We start from the raw sequence: 19,097 nt of genomic DNA, 5'->3' as shown, positions 1-19,097 counted from the left end.
CAAAGTCCAACTCCTCAATGTGTATATTAAACTATACATACAGGTGTATATAGAAGTGGTGAATAACTTAGTGCATTTTTCTTTCTAAATTTATTCTAGGACATCTGACAATTTTCTATATATTATAAACTGCACATATATTAAATATCTGTAAGACAATATGCTAACAGTGTTTTACTTTTGATTGTTTTTACTTCAGATGGTGTGTGGAAGAAAATGCCTAATGCTTTAATTGGGGCCTTTCTACTTTTTGTGTCTGATTTTACTAACCAAAGAATAATTTGCAAAGAGTATTGAGACAATTCTTCAGTCTTTTAGTGTAGAGTGTCATATTCATGATAACATCATCATCAATAATTCTGTCTTATTTCTGAATAGTAATATTGAAATTCTGACATGTGAGCTATTCTTTTTAATTTTGATTTACATATGCTTTCTAAACATCAGTGATATCTGTGGATACGTGGCTAAAACCAGTTAAGAGATGTTCATTCATCCCTGACATATTAAAATAAAACATAGTGGTTTTCAATACAGAACTTAAATGCAAATTGTCTGTGTTGTGTCTTCAGCCAGTATTTAAAAGAGACTGCAGTGCTTGCCAGTAATTTGGAATTTTGTTCAGTAACTCTTTAGAAAATATTATATGATGGTGCATACATCCAGGGTATACGTTATACATATAAAAAGAAAAAAAAAAGAAAAATATGTGGTAATTAGGTGGTGGTTGATTGTAGCATTGAGTAGTGTGCTAACATGTGTTAATGTTTATTTCAGGAATCTGGTGATGGGAAGAACTTGTCAGAGTCCAGAGACTTGGATACTAAAAAAGGGCAGCATGCTCCTGCTCGGAAAGGACCACAAACTGGCGTAATTCCTCGGCGGTCCCCTGAAGATAAAAATGAAAAAATAAGTAAAGAATCCCTTAGTATGGCAGAAAGGTCCACAAAATCAGGTACTGAGGTTTGGTGAAGTACTGCACACTGTAATTCACATATATGTACAGTGAAGGATGATAATTTTCTTTATAGCATCAGTTTTTCAAACCACATTCCATAGTGGAAGAGATGGTGATCTGAAGAGCTGTTTGTTCCCATGATGTTTATGATCTTTATTTCTCTTTTTTTTTTTAATTATTTTTTTCATAGATAAATGCTTCCTATGTAGATGTGTGTTTCCTGTTTCAGTAGTAGAGGATGCTCATGTAATCGAGTGGGAGAAAAGTACATAGACATCTCTGTATTAAACTTTATTTCACATTGCATGAGACTTTGAAATACTCTTCCATAAAATATCATGAAATACTTAGTGTATATAAAAGTGTTTTAATTTCTGTATGAATTATATATTGACTTACTGATGTGTTTTGCACAAATTGTCGATTTTATCAACTCATTTCAAAGGGGAACACTATATTGCACACTGAGTCATCAGATTTTTAACTACATTTTATTTGAAAGGTTGAAGGAATGTATTTCCCCTCCCAGCAACCTTTGTCCTCTTCCTGCTTCTTCCAGGAAGCATTATTCTTTTAAAGTCATGATAATGTGAAATTGTCATTGTTTCAAACTGAAACCTCAGCAACAAAGCTAGTGAGATTTTGTGTGAGAACCATCTTTAACTCCTAAACTCAAGTTTTGAATTTTTGTCTAAAAAATACAGAATTCTGCTCTTCTGTTTTTTTGCCAATGCCGATACATTCTAGAAACTCTTATTAGAGTTGAAAATATCAGCGTTAAATGTAAATCCAAATGTAAGTATTTTATACTGACAATACAGTGACCATTTCAGAATAGAAGTTAATCTCAAAATCATTTTTAAAAGGAGATGACACTTGGCAGTCTCATTTAGGACAATTGGCATAAAATTAAAGCAGTACATTTGTCTTAATCTCTTAACTGCTTTGAATTATGCTTATAATGGCATTGTTTATTGCTAATCTTGCCCATCACTTGCCTACTGTGGGACTTTTTTATCAGATGGTTGAAATGTTGCCGAAGTGCTACTGGCATGTGAAGGTTTTTCATTTCCCTTGACCCTGTCAGGCTACGGTTTTTGAGAGGCTTTAGTCCAGTTCTTCATCCTTCCGAGGAGAAGGAGATGAGCAAAAATATGTATTGAGGAAATAAAAGCATTGTTAGAGCTGCTGTACTTAAGACCAGCATAGGAACACTGTAGAGCACAGCACAGAATGGCCAAGGTCTGCACCACCTTGCTGGCAAGGAAAGGGAGGTTGGTAATTTTGATTTGAATCGGTTGAATTCGTGAGAGTTGATCCACCCAGGCTGTCTGCCCAACAGAAAAGACACTCTGCCTTTTTATAGCCACTTGAAAATATAGTTAAGTTTGCTTCTGGTATTAATGCATTCTAAGTTGCACTCAATAGGGGAAAGTAATAATAAAGAAGGACTTCTTTTTACAATCGAACTCTCCAGTTAGATCTTTGTCGGTCTTCAATTTGTTTCTTTTTCCAGAGTAGAAAGTGAAAAAAATTAGTATTATTTATTTCCCATTACTTTCCTAAATAGAAGGCTGCTGCTCAAAATCAGTGATGTGTTCACATGCTGAGACAGACGACCTTTCAGTTGACACTCTGAAAATTAATAATTTTGCTTTAATGATTTTAATTTGGTTAACTTATCCATTATTTGCATTATTTGTGACACAGTCCTTATAATGACTTTGTTTTAAGAGTGTTCTGAATCCGAAGCTAAGGTTATTATAATTGAAATAATTTTGATGGCTAACAGATACAGAAATGCTAAGTTTAATGAAAAATGGGATTTTAAAGTTAAACTTACTATGCTTATGATATATGCTTCATAGTATATTATTTCTCAGTTCATTCATTGAAAAATTCATCTATGCTGTTAAAAAATTCAGAGTCAAAAATCTTACTTAAGATTAAACTAGTAAGCACTGATCATCTTGGTTTAGTGTAGAAGAAAATACCTTAAATCAAAGGGCGGTAACCCTGTTTGTTTCTGCTAAGGAAGCTTTTTTTCTGGAATAATCTAAGTAACACAAAATCCAAACCAAAGAAATAAAAAAAAATCAACCTATCAAAAACCATCCACCCTGTGGGTCCATTCCTTCTTTTTGAAGTTCAATTCTTAGCAGTTTAAAAATAAAACTTCATGACAGTAACTCCAGCAACAGTAAAAGTTTATAAAAGTGGCTTGAGAATGTTACAGTTTTTAACTGTGTTTTGATAGGTGTTCATGAGAAACAAGAAATTAGGAAAAAGAAAAATGAGAAAGGATCCATTAGTGCAACACACCTGCCGGCTGTACCAGCTTCTAAACCTTCTGCTGATCAGATAAGACAAAGTGTCAAGCAGTCTCTTAAAGAAATTCTGATGAAAAGGTAAAAATACAGTAATAAATTATTAATATGTGTTTGGAAATATTTTCATTTGGAAAGCAGAGGAAAAAATATTAATTATTTGGAAGCATTTGGTAATTTTTGCCATTGTGTTTTCTCACAGATTGACAGACTCCAGTTTAAAGATTCCCGAGGAGAGAGCAGCAAAAGTTGCCACAAGGATTGAAAGAGAGCTGTTTTCTTTTTTTCGAGACACTGATGCAAAGTATAAGAACAAATACAGAAGCTTAATGTTCAATTTAAAAGATCCTAAAAATAATGTATGTGAAATTTGTCTGTTATGCTTTACAGAAATCCTTTATTTGCTGTAGATTAAAGGAACAGTCTTCTATGGAGATACTTTATAAATCCTGCTGCAATTTACCTGTTTGGGGTTTTTTTTAGTAGAGTTTTTTGTTTCTTTGATGTTGTTTGTTCTTTGGGCACTCAGTGTTTGTTCTCTGTCTTCTTTTTCCTCATTAATTCTTCTACTCTTTGCTCTCACTGTATGTTTTATTGCTGGGTTTCAAAGTGTAGTGTATATCAACCTACCACTGATCTGTTATTTGGATGTTTCTGTTTTTCCCCATAACTCTTTGGTGTTTACTACACTAAGGATTTTTCTGTCCAGGATCTTGTCTCACCATGCTTTTTCATACCCAGATTTCTCAAGCTTTATCTTCACTCTCTTTTCTGCTTTCTGTGAGCTCATTAGTCAACATCATACCTCCTCAGCTTCTATCTTTTGTCTGTTTTATCAGTTACTCTGATGAAGTTGCTTTGTTTGTAGTATTTTGCCATTATAATTAGCCAACTGTAAATTATATGAACAAACTAACTTCTGTCTAACAGCTAACTTCTGCCTTGTTTTTGCTCATACCCCTAAATTAGTTGGTTCTCTTTCTTTTACCCTAGGACTTCATTCAGTCAAGAAACACAGACATCCTCTTTGATACTCTCTTTGTTGTATAATAGAGAGGATTTGCACCTTTTTAGAAAACCAAAATGTCTGAGTTACTGCTGCAGTGGGCATAAACTCATTTTCTCCTTTGAAACAACTGTTGATTATACATCTGATCAGTAAGGGTATATGTAGATACATTGTTATGCAGAATAAATGGAGCTCTGGAATTTAGATTTTTATGTTATAAAATCTGGTACCACTTACTGCAGTGGAAGAAACAAACCCACATGATCCCTATAGCTGTACAAAGCATGTTGCATGTTGCTTCTGTGATGTATTTCCTGCTGCAAGCTGTTTTTGTTGTGATAACAGTAGTTACTTTTCTTTTTTCTTCTAGATATTATTTAAGAAAGTACTGAAAGGAGAGGTTACTCCAGACCATCTAATAAAAATGAGTCCAGAAGAGCTGGCTTCCAAAGAACTGGCTGCCTGGAGACAGAGAGAAAACAGACATGTGAGATTTATGAACTTCTGTTGTTTGGTTGACAGCCTAAGCATGTGTAACTGCTGTTTGCAGGTTAAGTGCATGCAGAAAGAACAGAATGTGTGTTGTACAGAGCAACTGTGACTAAGCAGGAGGATCTCTATAATTTCTTTAGTATTCAAAACCCAAAGAGGTTGTTAGGACAGAAGTGAAAGAAGAGTAGTCAATTCCTGAAAGGGGGAAACCAAGCATTTTCCTTTGCCGTGCAACTGTATTGCTGCTTGCTCTTTGTTCTGCTGTCTCAAGAGTGAAGGCATCTTTGTCCTTATTTTCTGTAATACTTTAAAGCTCTTACTAGAGCTTTAGAAATACCCATTTTTTAAAGAGGGAGAGAGATCTATTTGGGCAAACCAAACCAAACTGGTGTTGTTTTTAACCAACTGATGGAGCATGACAAATCACCCACCAAGAAGTAAACTCAGAGCTGAAAACCTGATCTACCAGTCTGGAAAGCAACCTAAAGGGAAAACAGAAAAAAAACCCAAACAGCAAAAAAAAAACCCAAGAGAGTGTAGGAAGATTATTAACTTACTTTGAGCATGACTTTTCCTGTAACAGAAAGTTACACTATATTTATAGCTGTGTTGACAGTTTAGGAGGAGAAGCAGCAATATGAGAAACTGTATTATTTTTCTAGAAAATGCCTTTTTCTTAATTAATGCCCTGTTTATTGGCCATTTAGTCCAATGATAACTGCAGCTGTTTGGAAATGGCCATTAAAAGTCTTCTAGTTTACAAAATCTGGATTTATATTGACAGAATCTTTGGTATTTATATGCCACATCATAGAACCTAGAAGCGTGATATTTGGATAGTGTTAACTGGTATGCATTTTGTGTTTGGGTTTTATGATACCAGGAATTGTGGGTTTTATCAGATGAATTCTGATAAAAAATTAATGAGTAGGTAATGTAACACAGAATAGATGGAAATTCATCCTCTTGAATTCTGTGTACTGAGAATGAATGTTCCATGATAACTGATTCAGTATGGTGCGATGCTGTTTTAGAGACTGCAATGTGCATTGCAGCATTAATTATTCCTGTGTTTTTTCCTTTCCATTGCATATTGTGACTAGATCTGTTTATGAATCATGACAACTTTTTGTTAGTTTCTATGCAAAAACAGTTGTGGGATTATTTGGTTATCTTGAAGTTGTTTCGAAGGCCTATAAAGGCATGAAAAGTTTGATTATTCTGTAGCTATTACATTTGTTTTTATAAACATTATTGAAATACTGAAAACAGACCACGCATGATAGTATTCCACTACTGTGAGAAAGAGTTTCAAAACTAGTGTGTATGCTACTCAAAAGATTACTAAAGGGTCCCTATTATTTTGGAGAAATACTTCAAAATTTCTAGAATTTGGAATGGAATGCAGCATGTAAAATAAATATGTATCATTTGACTATATTTTTAATTTTCCTGTTTAAGCAAGACACCAAGTCTGCTACTTAATTTTTTTTTTTTAATTTCCCAGAGTGTTCATAAGTAACCCTAGGTATTTGGCAGGCAGATAAAGCAATCATGGAATCCTTGTTTCCTTAATAAAACAGGCTTAAAATATTTGCAACAGCCAACACTTCTTGGTTTAAGAAGTGTAAATGCGCCTTAAGAAGCAGTATTAGAAAAATAATGGTTTATATTTTATTTTATTGCAACAGAGCAAATCAGCAGTCCTGATCAGAATTAGCATATCCATTACTTTTAAGAATACCTTTAAATGGTTTTTCTTTGAGGTGAAGCATTAGGTTTATATATTAAAAAACAAGCTCTTGAAGAAATAATACAATTCTGCATGTATTTTATATTGTACATTGTCCCTACTATTATGGAGTTGATGCCTTTTTTTTTTTTAAAGTTTAGCTCTTAGAAAATCAGAATTACCAATATTTTAATTTAGTGTTGAAGGTTTGCTTTATAAGTTGTTTAAATACATGCCTGGTAAGTACTTGCTGCACCGTAGGAGAAGTTAGATGGGCTGCTTGCATGTTTGCGTTATGAAACTTCTTGACACTTGCAAAATAAAAATGTATTATTTTTTTCTCCAGAGAGTTTTCTAATGGCAATCCTATTTATCTCTTATATTTGTGGATTTCCAAATTTTATGGTTTGGGAATAAGTACACATAACTTCCTGTTTTCACAGACAATTGAAATGATTGAGAAAGAACAGAGAGAAGTTGAAAGAAGACCTATCACAAAAATTACTCACAAAGGAGAAATAGAAATTGAAAGTGAAACACCGATGAAAGAACAAGAGGAAGTAATGGAAATTCAGGTAGAAAAGAAAGCATGACACCACAGTGTATTTAGTTCATAGACAATGTAGTTGTGAAGTGTTTTGTTTGTGATTTTGTTGTTCAGATCTGTAATTACATGTTAGGTCTAAGTTCAATTTTTCTTTGATCCTTACTGACTTTTACTTCTGGGCCTGGTAGATTACTTGTTTTTTTTCCTTCCATATTATGACTGTATGATGAATTCTGACAATTGTCAAAAATAGAAAAGTAGAAATTAGAAAATATTCTAAATGTTACCTAAAGATATTTGAGAATACCAATTAATTCTTTTAATGCGTTTGTGATTTTGTGACAGCATTTTAGGCTATACATCTGTAGCAGAGAGCTTTATGTCTGAAGGGGAGAAAACACTATAAAACATTTAAGCAATATGAATGGCAATATTAACTCTGGATATTAACGGGGGGGGGGAAAAGGCTAACTAAAATGTATTTGACTTTTCTTAGGAACCTAATATGAAGTTGTTTGAGAAGTCAGACGAAGCTGAAAAAGATAAAGAAATAAATGAATCTGCATCTCCAGACACCACAAGTCAACATAAAAATCATCTCTTCGATCTAAACTGCAAAATCTGCATAGGTATTTGGAAAAGCACATGAAAATAAATGTATCATGCCTCTATAATTTCAGTCATAAATCTCAGTATACCTCAAGAATGTAAATAAATCTAGTTCTTAACATAGTTTGAAAGTCGTGGAAGCAGTGTTCTACTTAATAATTTACAAAAGAGACTACTAAAATGATAGGTTATTGGCATAAACTTGTCATCTTTTTTATAAAAAAGACTGCAGAGAAAGAAATCCCTATAATGGATGTTCATACTAGTGTTGATTCCTCATTTCTTTATCCTGTGCCATTATAGTGTCAATATTTATACAATATATAAATAGGTATAAAATGTATAAATTCCTTATTCTATCCCACTTCAATGACGATATGTGGTGGTTTTGGTGTGTCTTCCATGTGTTCAGAGGAACTCCTCTTTTTGTTTCTTTAATAAAAGATAAAGCCCATTGCAATTCCTTCTCTGCAGGACGAATGGCACCACCTACTGATGATCTTTCTGCGAAAAAAGTGAAAGTGTCTGTTGGAGTTGCACGGAAACAGTCAGACAATGAAGCTGAGAGCATTGCGGATGCACTTTCCTCAACATCAAGTATTTTAGCTTCAGAATTACTGGAAGATGATAAGCAAGACTCATCAAAATCATTCACCCCTCTCCCAAAGTAATATAAACTGTAGAAACAGTATTTTTAAATGGAAGACATTATTAATCTTGTTAAGCTATTATGTCTAAAGCTAATTTTTAAATTGCATTTCATTAATCCATTTGTGTACTTGAAGTTGTACACATCTTAAGAAAGGAGTTCTCTGCTGGACTAATTGTGCATTTATATAAATAATAGTACATATATTGTTGTGATTGCAAACTTCTAATTACCACATTTTCTTTTAGGGAAAAATAAACAATGTTTTCTGGTGCAACAAGGTCTAAAAAGAATTCACATTAAAAGAAATCAGGATATAGATTTCATATTGTATTTTGCTGTTAAGGAATGTAGTTTGAACAGTGCTGCATTTGAATGAGTGTGTGTCTTTGTGCATGTGTATATATATATATGTAAAGCCAGGGAATTCGAGAGTACTCTAAACAGAGCATTTGCAGTGAGAAATCAGACTAGTTTCAAATCTCAGAGCAGTGATTTTCTAGACATGACAGGTAACAGCAGCTTGATTGATGTTTTGCTGTACTTGCTCTTCATTTTCTTCCACACTCTGCTATTCATTAAAGAGGAAATTGCAGTTTATGAGGCTGCTTGTTTCTGGTTTGTGGGAGGGTTTTCTAGAAAAAACAACTCCCAGTTATTTAGAATTGACCAGAGTTCATTCTGAAATTTTGCCTTTATTGGGACAGTGTAATCCTTTACCAAGGACAGTGGACTTAACTTGGAATCTGCAGTGTCTGGTATAGACAGGCATAAACGTTGGTTTCTGTAACAGCACAACATCTGGTACTACTGGGCATCCAGCTTAAAACTGCTAATAGCATGCCTAGAATATTTTGATAGCAATATGTTGGGAAATGTTGAAATGTGTAATCTTGAAGGGAGCAAAGACAGTTTTGTACAGGTGAAATTGGGTACTCACCTGTACTGGTGAATTGGGTACTTCTGTGCTACTCACAGAAGCTGTGGAAGTGATGCATGGGTGAGAAGAGATTAGGAGCCAACCTGTGGGGCAAGGAGAAGGTTGGGGGTCATAGGCATTCAGATGGTGGACAGTGTTGCAACAAAATGTAGGAGTTAGGAAAGTAGGATAGGCCAGCAGGGAGTTTGTCTTCATTCCTCCCTGTGGCAAGGGAAAGTCTTGCTGGCTGAGCAACCCCTATATATATTTGTGTCTTCTTCAGTAGCATTTAATAACTGTTGGACTAAATAACTTCTCTGTTTTTAAAAGATACAGTAGTGAACTAATGTACTGCTTCTCTGCCTGTCCTTCCTGTACCATATATCTACTCCACCGGAAGATGAGAAACATGGTTGTCTGCCTGTCTCTTGGCAGGATGTTTAATTGAAAAAGGAAATTCTTCATTACTCAATTTTTTTATAAAGAAAAAATGTGATTTACATTACCTTGTGTGATATATCATGTTATAAACAAAGTGGTTTTTTGTTTGTCTCTTTTTAGGTCAGAAACGCCCGGTACTGTGGAATGTGAAAGTCTGTTTCTGGCACGCCTGAATTTCATCTGGAAGGGTTTTATCAATATGCCTTCAGTGGCAAAATTTGTTATTAAGGCTTATCCAGTTTCTGGCTCTTTTGAGTATTTAACAGAGGTATTTATATTTACTGCAAAGAATGAACAGTTAATAAATTAACTTTAGCAACTTATGTACCTTGTATGATAGTATAATGATGAAACACAGTGAAGCATGATCAGTGTACTGAATAAAATATTTGTGGGAGGGTGTAGGTTAAGGTCTGTATTTTTAAGTAAAGTATTACTCAATAATGTACCTGTGGTTCATCTTATTTACAACAGAAACCTGCTTAATGGAGTTTATTTTTTTTTGCCTGGTGGCAATTCTCATCCTAACCTTCCATTGTAAGACTAAATTGTCCCTAAAAAAAAAAGTTTCTGGAGCGTTCTCTTCAGTATCTGAGAGGCAGGAAAAGCATGCAACTGCTTTTAATAGTTGTCTTCATTCTTCTGTAAAATTAAGATCAGAGAGCCCATAAGGTTCAATGTTACTTCTTGCCAGTTACACAGGAAGCATCAGTTTTCTAATCAAAAGGACTTAGGTCTTCAGTTAATTATATTGTCTTTAGTTTGCTGTCAAATCTTCGGAGGAGTGCAGGGCATGCAGTAATCCGTAATACTAAAGGATTGGTTTATGAGTAGGATGTTCTTTTCAAAACTCCTCTGCTTTATTGCAAAGAACTTTTTTCTTAGGTGTTCTTGAATGATCTGAAAGTCTGTTTATGTTGCTTGTAGTATCCAAGAACAAATTTACGTCTGTATATACATGCATGTGTAGGTTATGGTTTCCCCTCAAGATGAAAATTTTTGAAATTTTATTATATACATAGCTGTGGAGCTCTCATTGCAGTTTGATCTTACAGATAGGTTGAGTGTTTCTAGAACACAGTACAATTCTGTTGGCAGTTAATGTTACTGAAAAGAATAGTTTTGGAGAGGTATAAATGAACAGTATTGAATGATAACTTATTTATTGCATATCATTAACTTTACACCGAGAATATTAATTTAAATATCCAGAGTTTGTTTCTACTGTTGTAACTTTTTACCAATATTTTTGAATTATAATTTAAGAACTGAAAGAACCAAGTATGTTTTGACTATAGGAAACAGATACTGGATGAAGGATTTATCACACTATTGGTGTTGGATTCAGATTTGTTGCCTTTTCTCATAGGATTTACCTGATAGTATTCAAGTAGGTGGAAGGATATCTCCTCACACTGTCTGGGATTATGTAGAAAAAATCAAAGCTTCTGGGACCAAGGTAAAAATTTTACATATTAAAGACTTGCTGTTTGATGTACATCTGAGTTATCCTAAAGATACTTGATTTGTTTCTCTTTGAAACGTTTGTGAAATACATGACACTTTAAGGTTATATTGAATGGGATGAATGACAGCTGCTGGCATTTATTTTCTTCCTATCTAACTACAACCTGTTATTTGCTGTTTGACAATACCTGTATTCCTTTGACACAGTAACTTGTCCTGAGTGCCACTTCTCATGTCTCAAGTGTTACCCTTCCATTTCAGTACTGTTACAGTGTGCAAAACCACGTCTCAAGTGTTACCTTTCATTTTGGTACTGTTACAGTGTGCAAAACCATCTCGGTGGCACTCTGCTGAACTTGTCCCACTGTGTTTCAGTTGTCCTTGTGCTTCCCAAAACCAGATAGTCTTTTCCAGATGCTGTCTCACAAGTGCTGCATAGAAAAGAATAGCCATTTCCCTTGGCCTGCTGACTGCTTCGATTCTGACAACCAGAATGCAGTTGGCCTTCTTGGCATGGGCATGTTGCTGGTTCATATTCAGCTTATCCATCAGGACCCCTATGTTATTTTAGGGCAAGTTCCCAGCCATTCAACTTCCCAACCTGTCTTGGTGCATGAGGCTACTCCAGCTCAAAGTGCAAGATTTTAAATTTCAACTTTTTGTACATTGACAAAGGTCAGCCTGTTTTTTCAGCCTGCTGAAATCCCCCTGCATGGCTGCCAGCCCTTCATCATATTGACCACTGCCCCTGCTTAGGTGCCATCTCAGTTCTGCAGGAAATCTCTCCTGTCCAGTGTTCCAGATCACTTATTAAGCCATTAAACAGCATCAGCTTCAGCATCAATTCCTGAGCTGAGCTTTGAGCATAATTCTGAATACTGGTCTTCCCCTATTATTAATGGATATCTTGGTCACAATGGACTACAAAATACAGCTTTGTAGTAATGTTAAGGGTTGAAAGTGGAATAATTAATTGGAAGCTGGCATGCCTTCCCTAAAACTTGTTATTTAGCTGACTGATAAAATATTGACTCTTTTGTCATGCAGTTCAATTAATTTTTTTAGTACTAAATACTTTCTATTTGTTTTATCTAGTTCTCCTGAATTTTTTTTTTTGGCCATGTTTCTGTTCCTTCTGTCTCCTCTGTTGTTCTCTGCCTTCCTGAGGAGGCTTTTTCTCCTCTGAACTGTGCTTTTAAATAAAGAGCAGTCAGTAAAACAATTAACATTTCACAGAAAAATGTACTTCACCAACTTCTTCTCTCTCTTCTTGTAAACAGGAGATCTGTGTAGTTCGCTTTACCCCAGTAACTGAAGAGGATCAGATCTCCTATGCGTTGTTGTTTGCCTATTTCAGCAGCAGAAAGCGTTATGGTGTAGCGGCCAATAATATGAAGCAAGTGAAAGATTTGTACCTCATCCCTCTGGGTTCCTCAGATAAAGTCCCTCATCACCTTGTGCCTTTTGATGGGCCTGGTAAGTACTGCTTGGAATTTGGAACTTAATCATCATAATGCTACTTAAAAGAAGTTTGCAACAGAAATTTAAGAGGAAATTAAATTAAAAAATGCCTGCCATTTTATTCCAAATTGTAATGAGTTTGCCATAGTATTATTATATTAGTTTCCTTGAAAATACATTAATTTCCCATTGTTAGATTATTCTGATACTTTAAAGTATTGATGTTGAAAAAATTACTATGTATAACTTTGTTTTGTATTATAACTTTGTTCATTCCTTCTCTAATCCACGTGGCTTTGTAGATTTCAGTGTCAGTAAACTCAGTTATGCAAGTGGACTGTCGTAGTTCTACTGAGTTCCAAATTGATACTCTCACTTTAAAATAGTATTTTTCATTATTTGAAATATACTAATTCTTTTTTTCTCAAGTATTCCAAAGCTCCTTAAAAAAAACCATGAAAAGTTTAAAACATAGACCAAGGAAGAAAAGGTCCTAAAATAGCTTTCAGCTGTTCTGCTTACACCTGATTTATTTTGTATCGGTTTATCTGGGTTATAAAAATTTGTGGATGATCTCTCTTTTTGAGAAAGGCAGGACTGAAATCAAGAGAGTGAGCTACAGCTCATAATTTTTTTGCAAGAACCTAAATTATACAGAATAAAATACATAATGAAGGGATAGGTAATAGTATAACTTAAAACACAGTGCCTTTCCTGGAATGAGGGAATTGTTATGGAAATTCACTCTCAGTAAATCTTTGAAGTATGTCTAATGCAAATTGATGAGGAGACTTTGTGTTTATTTTTTTTCCTCTTGTGCTGTGCTACCACTGTTACTAGACTGTAACTGTGTTAGACAAACACTTTTAACTTCTGTGCATCTCTGATGAGACTAAATATCCTATACAACTGTCTCGTGTTCTCTATTTGGAAGTTATAGTTTAAGTATAGTACTTAAAACAATTTGCAATATTTTAACTATAAGTTTAATGTTGGAAATACATTTTTATTATTATTTTAAGTATTGTTTGTTATGTTTAACAATGGAAATTTCAAATTTCAAAAAATTATTACTTTCTGTAATATATTGTGAGAGTTTGGGGGTTATTTTTGTTGAAATTATTGCCTTTAACAAAATATAAAGAGATAATAAATTGCTGTTACAATTTTGTACAGGGATTGAAATACATCGACCAAATTTATTACTGGGATTGATAATTCGCCAGAAAATGAAGAGACAGATTACTGCTGTTTCAAGTGTTACTAATAGTTTTGCAGATGAAGCTGCTGAAAGTACCTTGAGTAGCATGCCACCAGAGAAGAAAAGCAAGCCAAGCAAACCTGAAGTCTCTCATCATGAGTTGGCGCTAGAAGAAGAGGAAAATAATTTTTTCAATTCCTTCACAACTGTGCTGCACAAGCAGAGAAATAAACTTCAGCAGTCTAATATGGAAGATGTTCCAGCAGTTGTTGAACCACTGGTGGAAAGCACCAAACATGAACCACCAAAGCCTCTCAGGTTTCTTCCTGGAGTCCTGGTTGGATGGGAAAATCAGCCTTCTACTCTGGAACTAGCAAATAAACCATTGCCAGTGGATGATATTCTTCAAAGTCTGTTGGGTACGACAGGGCAGGTATACGAACACAGCAAGTCAGAAGCAGGTCCTAGTGAAGAGATACCATTATTAAATGAACAGGCAACCTTGAAAGAAGAAAACATGGATGTTGCTAATATAACTACGGAAGTTAGTGAAGCAAAGACTGCTTTGGATGATCTTCAAGAATCCACTAACACTGCTGTAACTGTGGATACAGCAGCTGCAGGGACCTCAAGTTCTGCAAAAAGTGCTGGTTCTTTGATAGGGTTGAGTCTTAAGGGAAAACCTCCAGATGTTTCCACAGAAGCATTTTTAACAAATTTATCTGCTCAGTCACAGAATAAAGAAACAGAAGAAAGTAAAGAATATGACCCAAAGTTGCAGGTACCAGACAAGGATAGTGTTTCACAGGAAGTTAAAAGGACCACGAATCCCAGCTTTTCTTCCTCATCAAGTGCAGGGAAAAAAACCAATGAGAACAATGTTAGTGTGGGTTCTGCTGAAGGTACCACTGCTAGTACCTCTAAATCACCACCATTTATTAATCTTAAAAGAGACCCACGACAGGCAGCTGGACGAAGCCAGCAGACTAATACTTCAGAAAACAAGGACGGAGACGTTAGCAGAAGTGAAGACCGACAGAATCCTTCAGGAAATGATCAAATAGAACCAGAGAATAAACAGTCTTCTGGAGAAGTGGGCCTAGACTTGTATCAAAGTGATCTGCAAACCAATGAGACGCAGTTCAGTTCAGCTGCAGCTAAAGCAGATAGCACAGTTGCATCACAAGCGGAAGATAGCAAACACTCACAGGAAGATGCACTGATGCAAAACATTGAAACAGTGAATTCATTTAGAAGAGGACCAGCAGCAACTTCATCTCATTTTGAAACCGAAAATTCTTCTCGTTCTGAATTTATTTCCAAAGTCCCAAGCCCTGTTACAAGCAGCAGCTTCTCATCTGTTGGACCTCCGCAGCAGAATTTTCAGCATCCTAAACCTAATCCACCTGGATTTCAGTTTCAGGCTCCTGCACCTCATAACTTCCCTCAGCAAAACAACCCTATGTTCGGATTTCCTCCTCATTTACCACCTCCACTTCTTCCTCCTCCTGGCTTTGGTTTTCCTCAAAATCCAATGATGCCATGGCCACCAGTAGCTCATTTATCAGGTCAGCCACCACATTATGCTGGACCCATTGCACAAGGGCTACCAGTGGCTCACAAACAATCAAGATTTTTGGGACCAGAAAATTTTTTTCAGACTAAAGACAGTAGGAGACCAGAAAGACGCCACAGCGATCCTTGGGGCAGAGAAGAACAGCATTTGGAGAGAGGGTTCAGTAGAGGAAAAAATGATCGACAAAGGCTTTACAGTGAAACCCATCACCAAAAAAAAGAGAGACATGAAAAAGAGTGGAGCAACGAAAAGTACTGGGAGCAAGATTCTGAGAGAAACAGACGCAGAGACAGAAACCAGGAAAAAGAGAGAGAGAGGAAGAGTAGAGAGGAAGGACAGAGAGACAAAGAAAGAGTGCGATCTCCACACAGTGATAGGGCTGCTGATGGAAAAAGCCCCAGAGAGACTAGAAATCCAGAAAAAAAAACAGAGAAGCCTAAAAGTGAAGAACAGGCTCATGAAAAAGATAAGGAGAGGGAGAAAAGCAAAGAGAAGCATAGAGAACGAGACAGTGAAAAGAACAGAGAGAGACATAGGGACCACAGTGACAGAACTAAAAGTAAAAGGTAAAAAGATGCAGGCAGTCTTTTAAAATCCTATTTAAATAAACTGTTAGAGTAATGTCGTAAAACTTTGTATAAAAAAAAAGAGCCTGCTAGGATTGTGCCATCTTTTTTATTCCATGTTGGTGTTTTGCAGAAACAAGTCTGTGTTTTGGTACCACTCGATGTACCAATACTCATCCTTTTTTTTCATTATACCAACTATCGCTAGAAGTAGGAGTTTAATATTTTTAAAAATTTTACATTGCTGTATATTCAAAATTTTAAAGATTTCTTTTATTAATATGCAATAAAGGCTTAGGAATTTTGTTAGTTGAGGAAGTTGGCTTTAGTCAAGTCTGCAATATAGTTGCTGCCTTTGGTAATTTGTGCTCTCTTCTGTTTTAAGATGCTCTGATAATTTTAAAGGTGATTTTCATACAATAACCTTCTTTTTAAATTGCACTGTTTTTAAAGACTGTAGCAAAGCCTCAGAATCCACACATTACAACAAAACAATATGCTTGGTGGTGTGAAGAGTTTGGGTTTTTTTTAAATTATTCAGTAGTACAATAAAAAAATTCAAGTGTATTTCATTAGTTTTCAAGTATTTCCTAAGCATCTGAAGCAGTTTGTGAACAGAAATTGGAAGGCTGAGCTGCTCGAATGTTAATGCTTTAAACTGCACTTGTTTCAATAAGAAAGCATTTTTAACCTAAATTCTTGAAAATATGATTTGTAGTAGTAAATTCATTTCTCCCACCATTTTCCATGCTTCAAAAACTTGAATACCTAAGCTTGTACATTACTTTGTGTTTTGCTATCCTTTTTACTGTAAAATGTAAATATTTTAAGGGATATTTTGATTCTAAAATGATAAAACTTTCTCACATACTGTGTGTGTTTGATTTCATAGGTGTGAAACTGTAGGCTAAATGAATATGGAAAGCTGAATCACATAATGCCACGTTTGTTGTATGCTTCATGGCTTGGTTTGTTTTGAGTTTTGGAGAACAAACAGGGAGGAGGGAGCAGAAGAGCGTTTATACCTTTGGGACTTGGGTTAAATTGATATTTTATAGTGATTACCATCCACTGATGCCAAACAATGCGAACGTGAAAACCAACTCTTCACCTACTCTTACACTTCTTAAAATACACTGGGCATCTTGTTGAATCTGTCAGAAATAACAAAAATATTCCACCATATAAAGAAAAATTGAGATTTATTGTTCTGTTTTTCAGCGTTTTATTTTTGAGTACACAAACTTACTATGCTGCTGACATAACATTTTGCACGTAGCTGTAGAAAAGCCTCTTCTCTCCAGAAAGGTCTTCCCGTTTAACAACACCCTAATTGTTAGTTTTAATTATGAATATATTTTAAAGTAAAATTTTACTTGAATACCTTGCAGGTAGCTTCATGATCAAATTGATCAAAATTAAAAATCTTGCACAGGATAAAGGGGGTGGTAGACTTTTATTAGGTGATGTTTCTTACGCTCATAGTTGAGAAGACTAATTTAAAAAAAAAATCTTCAGTTTGTTAGTAACTAAAAGCAATATTTAAGCAGTTTTATAGAATGATAAATTAAATTAGTATTTTCCAAATTAATTCCATCGTCTGTATAGCAGTAGTGCCATTGGATATATCTGGTAGTATTATGCATGTGTTGTATTGTTTACATATTTACATTAGAGTTCTGTAGCCACACGAGTTTATCTAAGCATTGTTCTCGTTTTGGAAGTAATTTTTAAATTGGCAGCTCTCCATGTGAATATTTTCTTTTGACCTGTTCAAAAGCACTCTACTCCCAGTCCACTGGTGTTCTGCCTCTCACGTGCACATCCATCTGTGCTTTGAAAATAAATTGGGAGCAGTAAAATTTGCAACTGCCTGGACGGAAGGGATGGGAATGCTTTCTGCCAGAACTATCAGAAATAATTTCTTTGGAAAGAATATGTAAACATTTTGCAAGTTTGCTGAGTGCTTTGCTACCTGCCTCATGTATGTAGAACCTAAAGAGAGCTGCAGTAAAACAGCTCTTGAGGGAGAGTTTTGTTAAGTGTTTAAATTAACAAAAAGCAACAGTCTGCAGGACATGTTCCTAGGATCTGAGTTAGTGTAATGGGAATAAATCCTGTTACTACAGGAATAAAGGATTTTATCTTCTCTGTTGCCTTCAGTCAGTCTCCTTCCAACGCTTGTGTTAGCTGGAACTGCTTTGATTACTTGTTCCTTGTTTTACCTTGAATCACTGCTCAGATCACAAAGGGCAGTGTGCACTGCTGAGGAACTGGCAGTACACCAGAAGCCCTACAGGGAACAGGACAAACGCTAAATATGCTCCCCTCTCCAGCATCACATGTCGATAAAAGGCCCTACTTAGAGAAACTGGAAGAGAAGAATCTGGGGATGACTCAAATGCTAATTGGGCTTTGTGAGCTGCCTGTTGGGAAGAGGCGAAGAAGCTCTGCTGCATCAAGCTGATCACTTGTGGCCTCAGAGCAGCAGCAGAAGATAGAAAGAACCTCTCAAATATGTTTGCGGATGCTTAATAAAACGTCTCGGGGTAGTTCCATAGCCAAAGTGTACAGCAGTAATCTTCAAGTCATCTGTTAACTGACTTGGCAGTGCATTCATTGCCACATACTAAGTATGGTTATATGGAGACAAGTGTGTGTCACTTAGTTTTAGGTGCTTATTGTCTCTGCTCCATATCTGCCTTACAGAAAGGTAAACACACACCCTGCCTTCACCTCCCTCCCCAGTGCCCCAGAATAGTTACTTGTTTCTGACCTGTTTGTACATTTTGAAGACTCGTATTCAGAGAATTCCCATGCAAGGAGGTGATGTTTTATTATGCGCTTTTGAGCAATAGAAAAGTAAAAAAGGAAAAGATAGAAATCAATCACTATTATTTTTATTGAAGCATTTTATTTATATAGTAAGCCAGCAGTCAAATGGGAAATGTAGATGTGGATAAATCATTGGTTTGAGCACATTAAAATAAACTGGATTTTTTTTGTTGCTTCCTGAAGCAGAATATAACTGAACTTTACAGAGGGAATAGAATTTTTGCATTTATAGATAAAGTGCTCTATTTACTTTTGAGATTATGAATTAATGAAAGATATAGTCAGGGAAATTCAGTTTGTTATGACCA

General features: G+C 35.4%; 1 protein-coding gene across 9 annotated transcripts in view; it reads left to right on the top strand.

The window, feature by feature from the left end:
* The window catches only part of PHF3 (PHD finger protein 3), a 56,685-nt gene extending 38,580 nt beyond the window's left edge, over positions 1-18,105 (top strand). For all 9 annotated transcript variants that reach the window (XM_027698136.1, XM_027698101.1, XM_027698163.1 and 6 more), the window contains 11 exons: positions 778-955; positions 3,216-3,366; positions 3,488-3,644; positions 4,665-4,781; positions 6,962-7,093; positions 7,562-7,694; positions 8,149-8,341; positions 9,804-9,951; positions 11,053-11,142; positions 12,431-12,626; positions 13,788-18,105. In XM_027698136.1, the coding sequence (XP_027553937.1) occupies positions 778-955; positions 3,216-3,366; positions 3,488-3,644; positions 4,665-4,781; positions 6,962-7,093; positions 7,562-7,694; positions 8,149-8,341; positions 9,804-9,951; positions 11,053-11,142; positions 12,431-12,626; positions 13,788-15,958 (3,666 nt within the window). In that variant the 3' untranslated portion in view covers positions 15,959-18,105. The remainder of the gene's footprint in view (positions 1-777; positions 956-3,215; positions 3,367-3,487; positions 3,645-4,664; positions 4,782-6,961; positions 7,094-7,561; positions 7,695-8,148; positions 8,342-9,803; positions 9,952-11,052; positions 11,143-12,430; positions 12,627-13,787) is intronic.
* The last annotated feature ends 992 nt before the right edge of the window (positions 18,106-19,097 follow it).

Source organism: Neopelma chrysocephalum, unplaced genomic scaffold (assembly GCF_003984885.1).
Source record: "Neopelma chrysocephalum unplaced genomic scaffold, ASM398488v2 Primary Assembly neopelma1_23b, whole genome shotgun sequence".
NCBI classification, from domain to species: Eukaryota; Metazoa; Chordata; class Aves; order Passeriformes; family Pipridae; genus Neopelma; species Neopelma chrysocephalum.
This window is presented reverse-complemented; position numbering and strand designations above follow the sequence as displayed.